The sequence below is a fragment of the Amphiura filiformis genome, chromosome 1 (assembly GCF_039555335.1).
Source record: "Amphiura filiformis chromosome 1, Afil_fr2py, whole genome shotgun sequence".
NCBI lineage: Eukaryota > Metazoa > Echinodermata > Ophiuroidea > Amphilepidida > Amphiuridae > Amphiura > Amphiura filiformis.
In genome coordinates this window covers 48,061,919-48,080,066 of record NC_092628.1, presented here as the reverse complement: position 1 = coordinate 48,080,066, position 18,148 = coordinate 48,061,919, and the positions used below count along the sequence as shown (strand labels likewise).

The 18,148-nt window shown below is 36.8% G+C and overlaps 1 protein-coding gene across 1 annotated transcript in view; it reads left to right on the top strand.

Annotated features, from left to right (window-relative positions):
- Window positions 1-15,011, top strand: part of LOC140148115 (uncharacterized) — a 48,693-nt gene extending 33,682 nt beyond the window's left edge. The window contains exons 7-8 of the mRNA XM_072169973.1: window positions 13,681-13,891; window positions 14,740-15,011. Coding sequence (XP_072026074.1) covers window positions 13,681-13,891; window positions 14,740-14,786 — 258 coding nt within the window. The 3' untranslated portion in view covers window positions 14,787-15,011. The remainder of the gene's footprint in view (window positions 1-13,680; window positions 13,892-14,739) is intronic.
- The last annotated feature ends 3,137 nt before the right edge of the window (window positions 15,012-18,148 follow it).

Genomic DNA, 18,148 nt, shown 5'->3' with positions numbered 1-18,148 from the left:
GAGCAAAATAATATTTTTGGGTTGCCGCACCTAAAAAAAAGGGGGTCATCGGGTGTAATTTTTTAAAGGGTTCATCAGATACATTCGTATCTGAGGGGGACGTTTAAAGTTGGGTCCCCCGGGTTTGGTACGTGTTGTAGGAATCGAACCTTTGACTTTCGACTCGGCTTAGACTCGGACACAACTGGAGTCGAACTCGGACTAGACTTGGATTCCAAAGTCGAAGTTGAGTGTAGCTGATACTTTAACTCTTTACTTGAACTATTGAAATTAATAGGAAATGCACAGTGGTATCATTGGAATATGGTGAACCCTATTTGCGTCGGTTTCTAGAAAAGTGGTGCGTATATAATACATGCAGGATACTACGGGTACATCCCGTCAGTCCAAAACACCGTCAGTCCGAACCCTAACCCCAACTAACCTTAACCCTAATCCTACAAAAATCGGACTGACTGTGGTTTGGACTGTTGTGAAGACTCCGATATTCTACAAGTTGCCTTAGAGTACTCTAAACACCTTCGGATGCATCATCACACCCAGAACACCTATAGAACACTGACAAATACTACAGGAAACATGTGAGCATAATTATATGAAAATGAGGGTTGGGGATATTTTTCCCCAGTAAAACAATATCATGGTCAACATTTGTTTATTTTTTGACAAAAGACCCAATCATCACATAGAATCATTGGTTGATGGTTGGGAAAAATGTGGACTTTTATGTTCAAATTGCTAAAAGAAAAATAATGATAAAATAAAATAAAATGGATTCTTTGGGTGACAGCGGGCTCATAATAATTGAGAGGTCTTACGACGGTTCTCAGTGTACGTTCCCCAAGTCTTGCTTCATTGCATGATTGAACTTTCAAAGGATGAAACTGCTCATTTGTTAGTGGTTGCAAATTAGGTTGGCAATTTTTGATCTGTCGACGTCATAATAATTAAGCCTCATAACTATGTTCATGTCAGTATGAAAAACCCACCCCAAAACTGGATGTGTTTGGACAAAAACGTACCCAAAAACACCCTTAACACGCGTTGGTGCTAATGATTGGTTTTAGACCGTGGTGGTACGACTCTATTGCACACTTGGATTCAAGTCAGGCTCGGACTCGAGAAAGGTGGATTTTATAGACTCCTACACTGGATTTTGCACTTAAATAATGTCTTTTTGAATTTATTTTATTATTTTGTTAATTTTGTTTTTGTGAAGCTCGGGGTCATAATGATTTCCTCATCTTTGAAAGGGGTGGGGGAGTATGCATTTCCTCTGAAGACTTGCTGTCTACTCCTGGCCCCTCCATTTGTTGGAATAATAAACGGATCCTTTAATTAGTTAATCTGCTGAATCATGCCTGATGTCATTATATTAATCAGATTTGGATAATTTTATCTAAATTTTAAATTAATACTTTGCTCATGATTCCTACACGTCTTTGAATGAAACCTCTTCTCCTCAAATTCATTACATTCAGTCATACATGCATGCGCAATCATCTCAGCTCATCTAAAAAACGGTGCTCCTCCGCGAAAAGGGATATTATAAATAATTCGAATGACTGTGAGGCACGTGTATTGTATAATCATGTACTTGTTTTCAACTTTCCACAGCACAATTGCCACCGAAATTTTGACATATGAATACACCAGTACCGTACGTGTTACTTCTCAAACCCAATTCTATCCAAAGCTCATGATGAATTGATGGATCCAAATTTGACGAGGGATAAAATAATTTAATTTATGAAATAAACCCTTGTGTCGAGTGTAAAAAGTTACAATCCGTCTATAGGCTAAGCGGGACGGGTGGGAAAGAGCTTTAGGGGCTCCCGGGTAGGGGCTGTGCAATAATTATGAGCCCCCGGGGGGGTAAAATTTCCAAACGTCCGCCCAAAATCGCTTGCCCCCCCTCTCGGTCCCGCCCAAAATCTCTTGCCCCTCCCCCCTCCCCCATCTCGGCCCGCCCAAATATCGCTTGTCCCCCCCCCCCCCTTGCACATGTCAAATTTTTGGAACCCAACTTGCAAACCCTAATGGTCTATATCCCGGGGGCACTCAACTTTAGAAGTGCCTACCGGGGTCGCGAAGTAGGGGCCTATCGGGTATACAAAGCGTTATTTTAAAAGAGGTACAAACAAAAAAAAAAGGGATCATTGGGTATAATATTTGAAAAAAATGGTCATTGAGTATAAGATTTAAAAATAAAAAAAAAGTCATCGGGCAGAAAATTTCGGGATAATTGTGAAAAAATTGAGCAAAATTTGAAAGTTTCTGCATTATTTTTTGGCATTTTGATGCTAAAATCTAGAAAAAAAGAGGTCATTGGGTAGCCGCAACCAAAAAAAGGGGGTCATTGGATATGACTTTTAAAAAAATGGGGTCATCGGGTATAGTCGACTTCAAAAGAGGGGCCCTATTGACAGGCACATACCGTCACTTCCAAAGTTGAGTGCCTCCCGCCCCCGGGGTCTATATGTATGTTGCGAAAACGTATTTGATACTTACAAATTATGTATGTACAAATACTGTCTTAATCAATTACCAGACTCGTTTAACAACTTCTTTACAAAACGTTCTGATATCCACAACTATCACACACGAAACAGAAACAATTATAATCAAACAATGAAATAAAAAGGTTTTTACTGATCAAGCAGTCAGACTCAGAACCACAGGCCCAAAACGAAAATGTCAAAGAAGCTAAATCATTGACAAACTTTCGAAAAAAAAAATACAAATTGCATCTTTCCTTATCATACGTTTAATTCTTGGAGCAAGTTTTTAAGTTTTATGTATCTTGTGTGATATCTCTCATTTTGCTTTACTTTTTTTTCTGTATTATAAAAGGGCGTGATGATGCCTTCTTGGCCTTATGATCATTTCCCTCCATAATCGTTTCGTTTAATTTTTTTTGTAATAATGTACCTAATAAGTATTACTCTGTTTGATTTTGGAAAATAAAGTTGAAGAAGCGATTTAAACGTTTCCGAACGGTTGTCCAAGAATGCAGGGTCGGATCCAGGAATTTTTGATAAATGGGGCGCCTTTTGGTCGACGACGAAAAAATGTGTTAAAGGGGGTTACCCCCTCGAAAACTCAACGGTTTTGGCCCATTCTTTGCTGTTCATGGCCGAATTTGTTCCTTTTTTTACTTCTTTACAATTTTAAGTTACCGGCGCCCTTTGTTAGTCAAAAAATAGAGGGGGCGCGCGCCGGCTGCGCCCCCCTAAATTCGCACCTGGAATGTGTACCAAAATCACCCCCCTTCTCGGCTTGCCAAATATTGCTTTGCCAACCCCCCCCACTTTCAGCTCGCCACCCCCCCACACACACACTTATACCTTCCCAGGGCTCATAATTACTTGCTAATGAATAACCGGCAACGGTCGAACAACGTTGGTGTGTATGGGAAGAGGAGTCTTTGATTGTAAAAGCTGAGGGGGGGGGGGGGGGCACTCCCACTTTGGAGGTGCGCGTATGTAGGGCTGTAAAGACCCACCCCCTTTCAGCATCGCTGTCGCCCAAGGACCTCATATTTGTTTACGAACACATGCGCTGTCACACCCGTTGACCTGTCACCCAAAGACCCCTATTTTCAATTTGAACAGCAACTTTCATTTATCACTGATTTTGTTACTTATTACAAAAAAAAAAAAAATTTGAAGCCATTTAGAACAAAATTTGTTAAATGTTCAAGGTTTCTGTGGCACTATTGCGGTTCTTGCCCAATGACCCCAATGACCCCAATGACCCCATATTTTTACATTTTGCTCTCATCGAAATCCCAAAAACCATGCTCTCACCCAGGCCAAATGACCCCATATTTTACAAATTGCTCTCACCAAATGCCCCTTACTATGGAAAGTGTCAGCTCTACACCTATATCCATTTCATATTGACGTACCCGGGGGATCTACACTATTCTACATGGGTACTATAACAAATATGAACTAATTTACTGTTTTTTACAGTATAATTTGCATACAACTCGGCATTGGATCTCACATGACAAATATGCTTCAACTGCCTACGGTATTGGAGAGTAATTATGAAATTCCTTCACGATCGTATAGCTTATACACTTTCCTGTTTAAAACAGAACGAAATACTTAAAAAGACTTGTTTCAAATTTGCATAAAAGTTGAAAAATTGTGAAATTTTACAATTACAAGTTCCATTTGTTTCCTATCGAAAACATTGCTCCATTTATTTGCAACAAAACATTGCTCCATTTTTTTTTTCAAATTAGTTGGTTTCGTTGTTAATTCCCGAATAACATTGCTAGGGTCATAATTTGTTGCGATTTATGTTTTGAAACAATAAATAATAGTCAATTATTATGCGCATGTGATGGCTATTATGATAAAATCAGCAAATTTTAACATGTCGACGCGTCTCTAAATCAAGCGTCACATTGTTCAGACAAAATTAGGCATCAGCTAACAGAAGTTACTAATAGCCGATACACATAGATGGGTTGCCAGTCGCATGTAATAAACGAACCTCGACATTGTTACTCCAATCCCTACTTTACAAGTACTCTTGTATTCATAGTATATATTTAAGCCTCATTTAGCTTCATATTTACAATGGTTACGTTTGTGAAATAAATCAGTTAAAAATATATAATAATCAATTAATCAGTTGATGCAACCACCTGAATTAATTGTTATAGCAATAATAATAGCCTTTTAACCCCCAGGATAGGATGGAATAATTAATACTACCGTAATTATAGGCCTGCATTCTCACTGTTGACATTCATTCTGTAATTTTCTCTATATTGCAAATTTTACTGATAAAAATATTCAATATACGTAAACTTCACTACAAAGACCTATAGGCCTACATTGAAGTATTTGTATTTGATTTAATTTGTTACAAACACGAGCTGACAACACGTTTTAACACAAGTCTGATAAGCTATAATAAAGGGCGCCTATGGTTGAATTTAAAGAAAAGTGCCTAAAATGTAAGAGAACGGTGCCCCTTGACAAACAATGAAAGATAAATTCGGGAAAGGGGCAACGTGTACCCGTTCACTAGCCAAACAGACATTTGGATGTTTGGTGGAATTGCAATATTCGTTTGAAAACCAAAACAAATATTCTTTTATCAAGATTGGTTTGATCGTGGTACCTTGAGGATCTTAATAGAGGGTATAATTTCAGTAAATCTTTTGAAGATCTTGTTCTTGAATTTGATATCTCTATATTAAAGACAGAAGAAAGTACAATTATCTTATGAAAGGAATTTCGATTGACTGGTTTTATAACTACCCCCCCCCCCTAATGTTAAAGAAAGTATTTTTGATAAGATTGTTGGAAGCTTGTTTGAAAATGGCAAAGTATTTATACACTATTTTGAAAACACAGGATGGACCTGCCAAAACTGAGAGCTTTTGGACTGATGCTTTAAATATGGTTCAGGATACGGATTGGAATGAAGTACACAATAATAACTTTTCTTGCAGTATTGAAACTCAACTTAGGGCTTTTTACGTGTTTCAGAGAGCAATTTGCACAAACAAGTTACTTCATAAAATTGGTAGATTGATTCCCCATTTTGTGGTTTTGAAATAATTCTGAGGAATCATTGATGCATTTTTTTGTGATTGTGAAAAAATCAAATGCTTGTGGACAGGGTTTTCTTTAAGCATTTTGCTGAAGGGGTATTTTCAAATTTGTTTTAACCCTTTCAATTGTGAATTTTTCCTCTGAAGGAGTCAAAAAAAAAAAATTGCCCAAGGGGTATTTTTATAATATTATTTTTGAAGACATTTTCAACAATATGTGTGTTTTTGGAGCCATATAGGAATCTCCCCCAATATTTTGCCAGGGGATGATCCATACAATCATCCCCCAATGTTGACGCCTGTATATGGGTTTCTGACCAAATTAACCTCATATTTGGCCATTTTAGCCCCAAAAGTGCACATTTTTGCAAAATGGCAAAAAATTTTGTACCATAAACTTATTCTCTCTCCAATAAGACTAGTGCTGGATTCACTATACTTCAAGACATTTATTTTCACCCCCTCCCCGAGTCAAAAAGAAATCTACGCCACTGTTTGGAGCAGTGGCGGATCTAGAGCAGTCAGAAGGGGGTGGGGGCAATGTTAGAAGAAAATAATAATATTTAAAAATGCCCCCTGAGAAGTAAGAAACTTTTGCAAAATGAAGACCTAATTGAAGCAATTTGGTGGATCATTTTGGCACTAATGTGTAAAATGTTAGTTTAACAAAGCCGAATATTTGTGAATTGAGCAGTCCATGGAGTCTTTCGTGGACGGCAAATTTTCCTATTATGGTAGGCCTATAAATTGTGTTAAACATAAATTGGCAAATGTCGAAAGCAGAAGTGAAAGTGGCCATTTGTTTGTCAACTACGCAGGGTGGTGTTCCCCCTAAGAACTTGGGAAATTTTGCAAAATGAAGATCTAATTGAAGCGATTTGGTGGACCATTTTGGCTCTATTACTGTGTAAAATTTAAGTTTGAACAGTTGAAAAGCCGAAAATTGTGAAATGACGGTCCATAAAGCCTTTAGGTCCTAAATGCCAAAAGCCGAGAATAAATGCACAATATCAGGTGTTTCTCTATTCAAATCTTGCAATATCTGAACGCGTACGTTTTCAAGATTTTGTACGCATTGGACTTTGGGACTATGGATTTGAAGGAGTCAGAAAAGTGCCTGAACGCGTAAATACGCGTGTTTTGTGCGTTAAAGTAAACCCTGCTTGTGGAACAGTCTGACCCAATTTATTGAAAGCAAAACTGGTGATAATATTACAATTTATAACTACCAAAAATGTTTGGGATTAATGTCTATGACTCTGAGCACAGAATTGTAATCATCTTTCTTGTATTATGTTTGAAGTTTTATACTCATAGATTTAAATTTCAAAAGACTTCTCCCATATAGGCTAGCCGAAGGTAAAGGTAAATTGGGCAAACATTTCAAGAAATTTATGTTTGACCTAAATGAGGATTAAAGTCACTTTGCCTGCCAATCTGTTTTTATTTGCATTTCCTCTTTTTTAAACTATTTTTTTTTCTCTTTCTGCACCTGATGAAAATAACATGTAAATATTGTAACATAATGTTATTTTGGCCTAAGTGTTGACAAAAGATTTGGCAAAAAATAATTGTAAAACTAATTTAACAATTGAAAACATTTAAAAATATTGTTGGAGTGTGTTTTTATACAAAACGTTTTCATGACCTTTATATATAACCCGACATTTTAATGTTATTAAAACGTTTTTACCTAAACCAAAACCCAAAATACAACTTATTAAAAACGTTTTTGTGTTTGCTGGGATAGCAGGTATTTTATGCTTTTTCGGTCAACAGAGACAACATTTGCCTAATTACAAGTGTAGTGAAAAAAACCGGGATTTTATGGTAAAAAAAGTTGAACACTTTGGGGGAAATGTCCACTTCTCAAAATCAGCTTCATCCCCTCCTAAATAAATCATGGCTACACCCCTGAGTATGCCGCTAATCTCTCACAATATTCTTTGTGTTTTATTGCATTATTTATTTGTATTTATCATGAAGTTATCTGCATCATTCTTGCATTGTGTGTAATTGTTGCATGTTTTGTGATTGGTCTTGGATATGGCCTTTAAATTTTTGTTGATTTCTAAATGTTTACTCAATCAATCTAAATCTAAAACTCTAAAAATACAAGACAGAAAAGTATGAAGGCCTTTTGTATAAAGTTCTCTGAATACGAATATACATCATTCATTTGGTTAACATAAATAAATTAACCTCTGCATGCACTAGGATCCACAACATCCTCCATCCTTTAAAGATTTGGGTACAAAAACTCATACTCTGCAACTTGAGGTTAAATTTTGCACTATGATTATGTAATTGAGGTTAGTGTACTATGCCATTGGGATGAGACTCTTGTGGTCCATAGTGATGTAGACACATCAAGATTTTCTCAGCAAATTACATGAAATTACCTTCAAATGTCAACTCTCATCATTCATGAATCATGATTGTAAAACTAGTCATGGCTGGTTTTTATACTTGAAACAAAGGATATGATTTGAACTTGAGCAAACATCCAAATTCAAAGGTTGCAGTTTGCTCCTGCCTTCTTGATTTGGACACAAAATGTTCTCATAATCCGGGGGTGTCTCCTTGGTTGAAAGTATCATACGGGGTGTGCCACGGTTTTGGGGTATAATACCTTTTCAACGATTTTGGTATATCGATGGCCCGGGGGGTCACTCCCATTGTGGCCTGTACACCATCCGTGATAATCAACTTTTGAAAAGCACTCTAAACAAGGATTTAACCCTTGGCTAAAACATACTCTAAACAGGTAACACGCTTCTGTTGATACAGGAATTTTATTCCTTGTATTTTAAATTCCATACCCTAAATTTCATTTCCGCCTATCAACAATTGCAATTTTACTACCCTTTTTTCCCTATTTTTCATGTTTTTGACACCCTAAACACGATAAGCGCGTATCGTGCCAACCCACGAAAACTACCCTTTTTACTCGTTTTTATTATCGCGGATGGTTTACAGGCCACAATGTGAGTGGACCCCCCTGGATCGATGGGTGGGTTTTCAATGGAGCCTACTTGAGTGCATTAAAGTCAATCTTTTCCCTCTCCTTCAATGCAGTGTAGCATGCAAACTGCAAATGTGAGCGAGTGATTAGTGCGCGAAAATCTCAGTGCTATTTTAACAGTTATCTAACAAAAATTCTTTGCCCCCCCCCTTGTGCATGCCGTATTTTTGGGATCTCAATTTTCAAACCTTAGGTCCGTATGCACAAAAGAGTTAGACCAGGTCTAAAGTTAGACCTGGTCTAAGTGGAATTTAATACCAGGAGAAAGGACATTTTCCTTTACATTTTCTTAAGATATTTTGTATTATTTTTGAACTTTGCATTTAAATCTTTAAAGTTTGCTAGCTACTTTAGGAAGAAAATAAGAGTAAAGGTCCATTCCTGGTGGCACTAAATTCTGCTTAGACCAGGTCTAACTTTAGACCTGGTCTAACTCTTTTGTGCATACGGACCTAAATGGTCTATATACATGTTGCGAGCGCAGCGAGCAGGAAAATTTGCATATTTAAGCGTTTCCGTACTATTTTCCTAAGCCTTTTTAGAGCGTTTTATTTGAAAGGCGCCCCATGAATGTGTGCCAAAATCGCTCCCCCTCTCGGCTCGCCAAAAATTGCTTGCCCCCCTTTCAGCTCGCCAAAATTTCTTGCCCCCCCCAATTTTACCCTCCCCCGGGCTCATAATTATTGCACAGCCCCTTAATCCGATTAATTACGTCACTTCTGCGGCGAATAATTGAATACCTGAATGGAAGAAGGGCCCAACTCCATCAAAACTGTTTTTGAGATATTAAGAAAAAAAATAATATTCGGAAAAGTTTTATAGACAGAATGTTTTCATCTTCAGGGGACCTTTATATACATGAACATACAATATTACATACATTCAAATTTATTATGATGTTTCCATGGCAACGGTACAGGTCTTAATACTAGCTGGAGTTGGGCCCTTCTTCCACTAATATACTGCAAGTGCTAGTTCCGTAAGCAGACGTGTTATAAATGGCTACAGAAATTAGGTAATTATCCATTAATTGCACAAGTAGAAGCATGTAAATATGTTAGCAAGAAAGTTTATTGTAGTGAAAAGCAGATTTCATGGATGTACAAAATTCCTCTTTAATCCTAATATTAGTGGAAGAAGGACCCAAATCCATGGAGTTGGGCCCTTCTTCCACTAATATTGATTAAAGAGGAATTTTTTTTCTTCCATGAAAACCATGATTAAGTGTACGTGGAAGACTATTTAGAGAGTGAATTTTGGCTCATCTTTCACACACAAGGAAGAACAGTCTGCGGGCAATAAAATGCTGGGTCTAACTCCCTGGGTCTAACTCATTTTTGTAAAAAATTGGAGTTGGGCCCTTCTTCCACTCAGGTATTCAATTATAACCAGCAGAACCATGGAAATATTCTCTTCCATGGCGGAACTAAATCGATATTTCTATTGTGGCTTGCAAAATCATCCATCCGTGGGTACATTCGCGTGTTGATTATGACAAAATTGGTAGTAATTGAAAAATGGTGCTGATTTGGTGCAATCAAAACCGAAATTCTGACAAAACTAGGATATATAGCTCACGGTGATGTGCGTCAGAAAGTTGGGAAAAATCCTTCATTAGCGAACTATATTACTTTAAAAAGCTAAAAGGTTGATCAAAAAAAAATCTTACACTAAATGACTGAATTTCACGCCTAAATTGTTAACACTAGAATTTAAAAAAAACCAAATAGCATCAAGCATTTATGGTTTTTCACGACAGTTCGGCGACAGTTCCTGAAAAAATAAAATTATTGCTTTTTATTTGGCCGAGAAAATTAATTTTACCATCGAGATGATTTTACATTGAAAAGGTCCAACTCAACATTTTGCTCATTTCAACACTAAATTCGATAGTTTGTATTGCCTCATTCAGTGACTGAGTAAGCCTTGTACACCTATTTATATAGAAATCGCTTGCGAGATCTGCCTGTACATGTATTACAGTATTTACTAGACCAACATTTACCAAGGATATTGGTATCAGAGAATGAGAGTCGTGTTCAGACGGTCGATAGAACTCTTGAGGATCGGCATGCTCGAGTATTGCGATTCCTAAATCAATCCTCGAGTTTGTGTGTCCATATTGAAGCAACCCCCCCCGGGTTGAAACCTGGAATCCCCGAGTTTTGCAATCTATATAGTAGGCCTATTGCGTCAAATTGAACCATTTTAAATATAATTAAACCAAGCTCATAGCCCGGGGGCTCATAGCCGTAAGCTCAGCACTCAGAATCTATATCTGATATTATATTGTTCGGGGCAAACTCCCGGGGGCAAACTTAGGAATACTTGAGAGCGTTCACACGGCCGAAGTTTTTGCTCGTCGAAGTTCTCCGTGTGGGCATGCCTAATGACTTCAAAGCATTAATGTCCACTTGTCAAATTTAGTTAATATGATGGCTACCATATTGTTTAGTTTCTTTGTGCCACTGAGCAAGTGTGTGAATGCATGTATTATGATGGTGTCATGTTCAAGTACATTACTAGTAAACTTGATAAATATATTGCATAATTAAATATTTTCACAAAATAAACTAAATAGGCCTATTTAAAAGTAAAGCAAGTAAACATGAAGTACCTTTTAAAAAAGTGTAGGCATACGCACTTGCTTTACCTAAAATGTGGAGAGTGAAATTACCCCTGGGAAATTACTTCACTTGTCTAATGAGCTTCACATATTTTTACATCTTCATAAAATGTGTGTAGGCCCTATGTGGGATATGACAAAAAATTCGAGGGAAATTTGTTTCCATTGTTTGTCAGTCAGAATCAGTGTAACTAAGTTTATCCATCTTGATTTTGATCAAAGCATTTCCACTAAACCGTCATATTATGTTAGTTAGTATTCATAGGAAAGGGTTGAACATTATTTTGATTATACTTTTGGACTAACATGGGATACTGTTTGAATTGATTTTGGTCATCCGGGTGGATCATCTCTATGGCAAATAGTAAGTAGGTCTAAGTCTCGATCATGCCTATAGGCCTACATACGCTCGAATTCAAACTTCCGCAACCCAATGACTTATAAAGCAGTATGCAGACTTTTTATTATACGTAAAATATTTGATGTAACATATCTACATTATTTAATCTATTGCCATTCTATTTCCAGTAATGAAGTTCTAACGAATGTTTGATGACGTAAAATCGATAATATATTTCTGCTAGATATTATAGGCTAAGTAACATAATTATCGATTTTTCGTCATCAAACATTAGAACTTAAACATTACTGAAAATAGAATGACAAAATAACGTAGATATGTTACATCAAATATTATAGGTCTAATACTCGGAGTCTGCATACGACTAAGACTTAAGAGCAGTGAAAAAATGATGTGTACCATGACCATCATAGGAATTTTAGGTGTTAACAAAAATCAATCATAAATAATATAGATAATCACACCATTATTAGCATTTAAGAAACCCTTTCATGTGGATGTCTCATCATCACATGTGTAAGAATATGTGTGGTGATTATATTTAAAATGTTTAATATCGGTAGGCCGTACATCACCGGCTTGCTTACCGAATGATTTGATTAAACACCAATCACCATTCACAACCATGCTCAATAGAGGGAGCTATGATAATTATAAATGTATGTTGATAGCTCTACCCACTAAATTGACGCCCTTGAATATTAGGAATTCATGGCATGAAAGTAGAGAGAATTTGACATTGACCGCGATTCATGCCCATGAAATACCCATGAACATGCCCTGAATATATCAAGGCTCAGACAGAAAGAACGATACAAATAAGAATATTTAAAGAAAATTTTTATGGTTGGGGATGAGAAATCAGCCAAATATTCCCAAATTCGCGAAAATTCATGCACGTTGCTAGGGAAAATAGGGCATGTTCATGGCATGTTCTTGGCATGTTCTTGGCATGTTCATGGGCATGACTCATGCCTAAATTTTTGCCTGGGTACCTAACACTAACACTGACCCATGGTTTTTGGTATCGGAAGTCAAAGAAGATGTTCAAGAAGAAGAAGAATTTTGACTTGGCACCCCCTGGATTCGAACCTTTGACCCCCCCCTGCCAAGCACACGATCGCGGACCGGTAGCTGCACGGGTTATTGCTGCCCGGTCAGCAATTCCGTCAGCATATCACACTTCGGGTGATTGTGTCATCGCAGACCCTGGGATGCATGCATGTTATGAATTTTTCATCGTGGTATTTTGTGGTTTTTACTGGTGTTAGGGTTAGAGGACACTCTAATCTGGAAAAATACATCTTACCTAACTCTAACACTGACCCATGGTTTTTGGTATCGGAAGTCAAAGAAGATGTTCAAGAAGAAGAAGAATTTTTGACTTGGCACCCCCGGGATTCGAACCTTTGACCCCCCGCATGCCAAGCACACGATCGCGGACCGGTAGCTGCACGGGTTATTGCTGCCCGGTCAGCAATTCCGTCAGCATATCACACTTCGGGTGATTGCGTCATCGCAGACCCTGTGATGCATGCATGTTATGAATTTTTCATCGTGGTATTTTGTGGTTTTTACTGGTGTTAGGGTTAGAGGACACTCTAATCTGGAAAAATACATCTTACCTAACCCTAACACTGACCCATGGTTTTTGGTATCGGAAGTCAAAGAAGATGTTCAAGAAGAAGAAGAATTTTTGACTTGGCACCCCCGGGATTCGAACCTTTGAAATATTATGCCGTTGCGTACCGTGGCGGCGCTACGGGGGTATCCCCCCAATTAATTTTTCTTGCCCCCCCCCCCAGTTTGCCGTCCCCCCACTTTTGATACAAAACACCCAAAATTACGTAAATTTCCACTTTCGCGGCAATTTTGCGCAAAATTTGTCGATTTTGTCCCCCCCCCTCCGAAAACAAATTCCTGGTGCCGCCACTGGTTGCGTATTTATATTTTCTTTAGTTTGAGCTGATTTATTACAGCGCACAGGCATTTCCTGTGCGGGTCATTTTAGTTTTCAAGCAACATTATTTTACGAGAGTACACTTCTTTCAGTCTCACCCTGTAGGCTATTTTATTCCTCTGTGTAGATAGATGCTATGTTTGGGGATTCCCTCTTGTTCCGAGGTAGGCCAGAAATAGAGGAGGTAACGGACCACCTTGAGGCTTGCCCCATCAGCGGCAACTCTATGATGACTCGGTACGACTCGAAACTCATCGATTGGTGGAATCCAGCCCAAGCTAAACTGCTGGCAAGCAAAGAATACCATGAGATATGCAATGACATCAAAGTTACGCACGGTAAGCATATGGCATATGGATCGTGTAAGGGACTGTGCAATAATTATGAGCCCGAGGGGTAAAAAATAATCATTCAGAAATACTTTAAAAGAGGTGGCAACTTGAATGGGCAATGAACAACCAAGCAAGATAATAATACGCTATGCTGTGCAGAAAACAAAAACCTGTTTTGATCAATTTCCGTGTAATCCAGTCCCGAGTACATCTCCAATATTTTTTACAGCATTTTGTACAGAGCCCATTCTGTTTAAGGGCAATTCCATGCAAAAGTGGACATGGCCCAAAACATGAAAAATAACTACAGGCGGCTCCAATGGCAAATTTGGTATCAAATGAAAGAGGTTAATATGCTCCTTCAATAAAGTTGTCTCGCAGTTACGTTGGTGCATGTTTACCGTGATTTTTTTTTTCGAAAACCCTGTTTTTGGCCAAATTTGTTACTTTTTGAGTGAAAAAAGACCTACATTTTGGATCTCTATATTGCACATCTTTATTAAGGATTTATTTCATGTTTTTTGTTTGAAATTGCTCAGGGAATATCTGAATTAACATATTTTGTGATGTTTTTCTTTTTTTTATCTTGATAATGTATTTATTTCGTAATTCGTTTCGATCTTTTTGGCCGGACAAGTTACCGTGTTTTTGCAAGCAAATGTAAAACTATGAAGCGCAAATCTCTTTAAAGGTCATGTCTATTGCAAAAACAAGGCACACACTCCACATTTGTTGCATAATTATGCCAAATTTGGGGATCATTATGTTTTTATTATAATATATAATAACATTTCTTATTCATTATAGTATACAATAACATTTCATATTCATTATTTGTTCTTTTATTTGTACAGGTCACAAGCGTGGATATGACCCTGAAGACTTCTGCATAAATTATTAGTATTATAATAAAATAATCGAAGTATGCATATAGAAGTAGAAGCAGGGAGATAAATAAGAATATTTGACTGGTGTCTCCATTTTTATTTATTGCTTACTCGGGAAGGATGAGTTGCAGATTGGTCAAGCTATACATTTTGGAATACATGGGACATGAGAAATGTTTTACCACTTTGTCAACTTTGACATTGAAATTCTCGATTATGAATTAAAATACTGAACTCGATATAGACTTTTCATCGTGTGTAAACAATCTTAATAAAAAGTCCTTTAAAAAGGAACAGGGCGAACAAATGAGGAAGTGTCAAGATAAAGGTGTAGTTATTTTATTGTTTGAACTGTTTCTATAATTCGCATCGATCATAATGAGTATGTTTTTACGTACCTCAAATAACAAGGACTACGGTACTTAGCCTATGATCTTGCAATGAGACTGTACTCAGTGTATGGACAGTGTAGCCTATTATTTTGTTTAATCATTTTGGCTATTTAATTCTGACCATTGTGATTAAATCAGGCTTTCAGATTGGTGAGCTATTGTGTACCAAGTGATAAGACCGGGCACGTATAATAAAAATACACTGGATAATTCATGACAGCCAATTTACTGGCAAAAGGTGGGCCAAATAAATCTTAGTTGATTCTTATAGTGAACACAATTTAAGCAGGAACCTTGAGGCAGAATTTGAATACATATTATCCTGTAACGTTTACTTAGCCTAACAGTCAATGAACGTTCATTGTTAGCATAATAAGTAGCTTTGGGTATCCTATGTTTATGCAATAAAGTGTTTACAAACGAATAACATCTGTTATACATATATACATCTACTTGCTAATACACTGAAAGTCTAATAGAAATGAAGGATAAGGAACAATTACAGAACATTTATTGTTGATTAATGTAGCTATGGGTATAGGCCTACAATGTTTACAAAATAAGAGCGTTAATGTTTTGTACATGAAGTTAACGTCTTTGCTACATAGCTAGTTGTTAATACATCGAAAATGTGACTAGAGATTTACAATTTGATGACATTCAAAATAATTTAGTATTGAAGAATTTCAACAAATTACAGAACTTTCATTTGTTGACATACTAGCAATATTGTTAACAATGTTGAAAATCATGTTCATAAGCGTAACATCCTCTATACATCTATTTATTAATGTTCATAAACGTATAACAATTTGTTACATCTATGTCTTAATGCTCATAAACGTAACATGCTCGATACATCTTAATGTTCATAAACGTCCTTGATACATCTATTTCTATTTCAATGCTATTTTATCTCCGTGTTCTGACAAAAATTTGACCCGAATAACATTTGTAAGAGGTAGAAACCTACGGTATCAGGCGGCGAGTGGCATGATAGAGCCGGCAACTTGTGACACCGCCCGGCCGTATGGCATTTTCCAATATACTCGGTTAATTTTGTGGGGTTCATTATCGAACACCAACGGTTTTAGCTTGTATTTATATTATTTATCAACATAGGCCTATTTGTTTGTGATATTTCAAGCGTTTTTAAATTTCAAAATAATCCCATTCAATTACATGGTTGACGGTGAAAATTTACTGAATTTAGAGAATGCACTGCGACAACCACAGATTGCTGAAACCTATCAAAATAATATTATTAACTAATCCCATAACTGTTCAAATAACAGCCCTCGCTTAACAGACATTAAGTCTCAATTGACAGGATCCATAAGTGCTAAAGTAAATATATTTTCTCTTTATCGCCTGCCTAAGTTTCCCCATTTAAGGGATGGGGTATGAACGTTTGGACAGTATTTATTGTGGGACATTAGAGCACATCAGTCATGTTGAATTGCATTCTGAATACGAAGAATGTCCTTTTGATATAAAATATTTTTGATTTTTTGAAATTCGCAAATGATGATTTTTACTTAAAGTGTATGTAGGTGGGATGAAAAAGCCGACGATCAATTGAAAATGATGACCTTTCGTATTGAAGATATGGATCTTTTTCCCAAAACACAAAAAAATTAGGTCATTTTGGGAAAAAAGTCCATATTTTCAATATGAAAGGTCAAAATTTTTCAATTGATCGGCTTTTCCTCCCAGCTACATACACTTTAAGAATATGTCATTAGATTTATAAAATTTACCTCGAGGACTGTTATATCAAAAATATGAAAATATCAAATTTTAATAATTTGTCAAAAAATGAAAATTATTTGATATCAGAAAGACATTCTTCGTATTAGGAATGCAATTCCATATGTCTGATGTGCTCTCGATCTCATGTCCCACAAAAAATACTATCGAAACGTCCATTCCAGATCCCTTAAGTACTCTCTTTAATTTACTCAAGGTTGTGTTTGTATAAATGAATTCAGTTATATAAACACAGCCTCGTGAAAAGGTCATGTTGACATAAATTAATTGACTGTGTGGTTAAAGTATCATTAACAGATTGTATACGCTATAGCAGAACAACAGGCACATACAGGCAAGTATTTTGCCAGTATCAATAAAACTATAATGAGGCTATTAATGTAGCCCAACTGTACGTACAATCTGGCAATACCGCTAAATCTTAAAGAAATGAAAAATATCTGTTGCAATTTTCGGATTTGCATAAAAGTAATTCTAGTTCATCCAAGTTGTAAAACAATTATTTCTTTTAATACAAACACATTCCTTGGTAAGACAACTTTATAGCACTGTTTGAATATCAACATGAAGTAGTAATGACAAATTTAAATGTACGCTATCGCCTCTGTAGTTTCCTGATTACATAGACAGCACGATTATTTTATTTTTATTCTGCAAGGCTGTGAGGAAATAAGTATGCCAAAACCCATCGCAATAAGGACGAAAAACGCTTCGCGTTTTTCGCCCAAAAAGGGTGAAAGTATATGGGTGGTAAAAATCTTAAACGGAGTGAACTTATTCCCGTCGAAAAGCCACCATTTTTCATGTGAAAAGGGGTGCCCCAAAATTCAACCACGTAAATATCGTCACCGGCCATGTCCTCTTTTTTTATAGGTAAAAAACATATTCTTAATAATATGACAACCGCCTGTAAAGCCCATAAAAGTTTTACCTTCTTGCTTGTTACTCGGGAAGGATAAGATGCAGATAGGTCAAACTATACATTTCGGAATACATGTGACCTGAGAAATGTTTTACCCCTTTGTCAACTTTGACATTCTCGAATTACCCAAGGGTGACACTATCTGAATCTTATTTTTAACACCCATAGACCAATAATCACCAAAACAGTACACTCTAATAGGCAAAAAACAACTAAATAACTAAACAAAAGCAAAAACAGACACACCCCACCCACTACACACAACCCCCTCACTCAAACAAAACAACCGAAA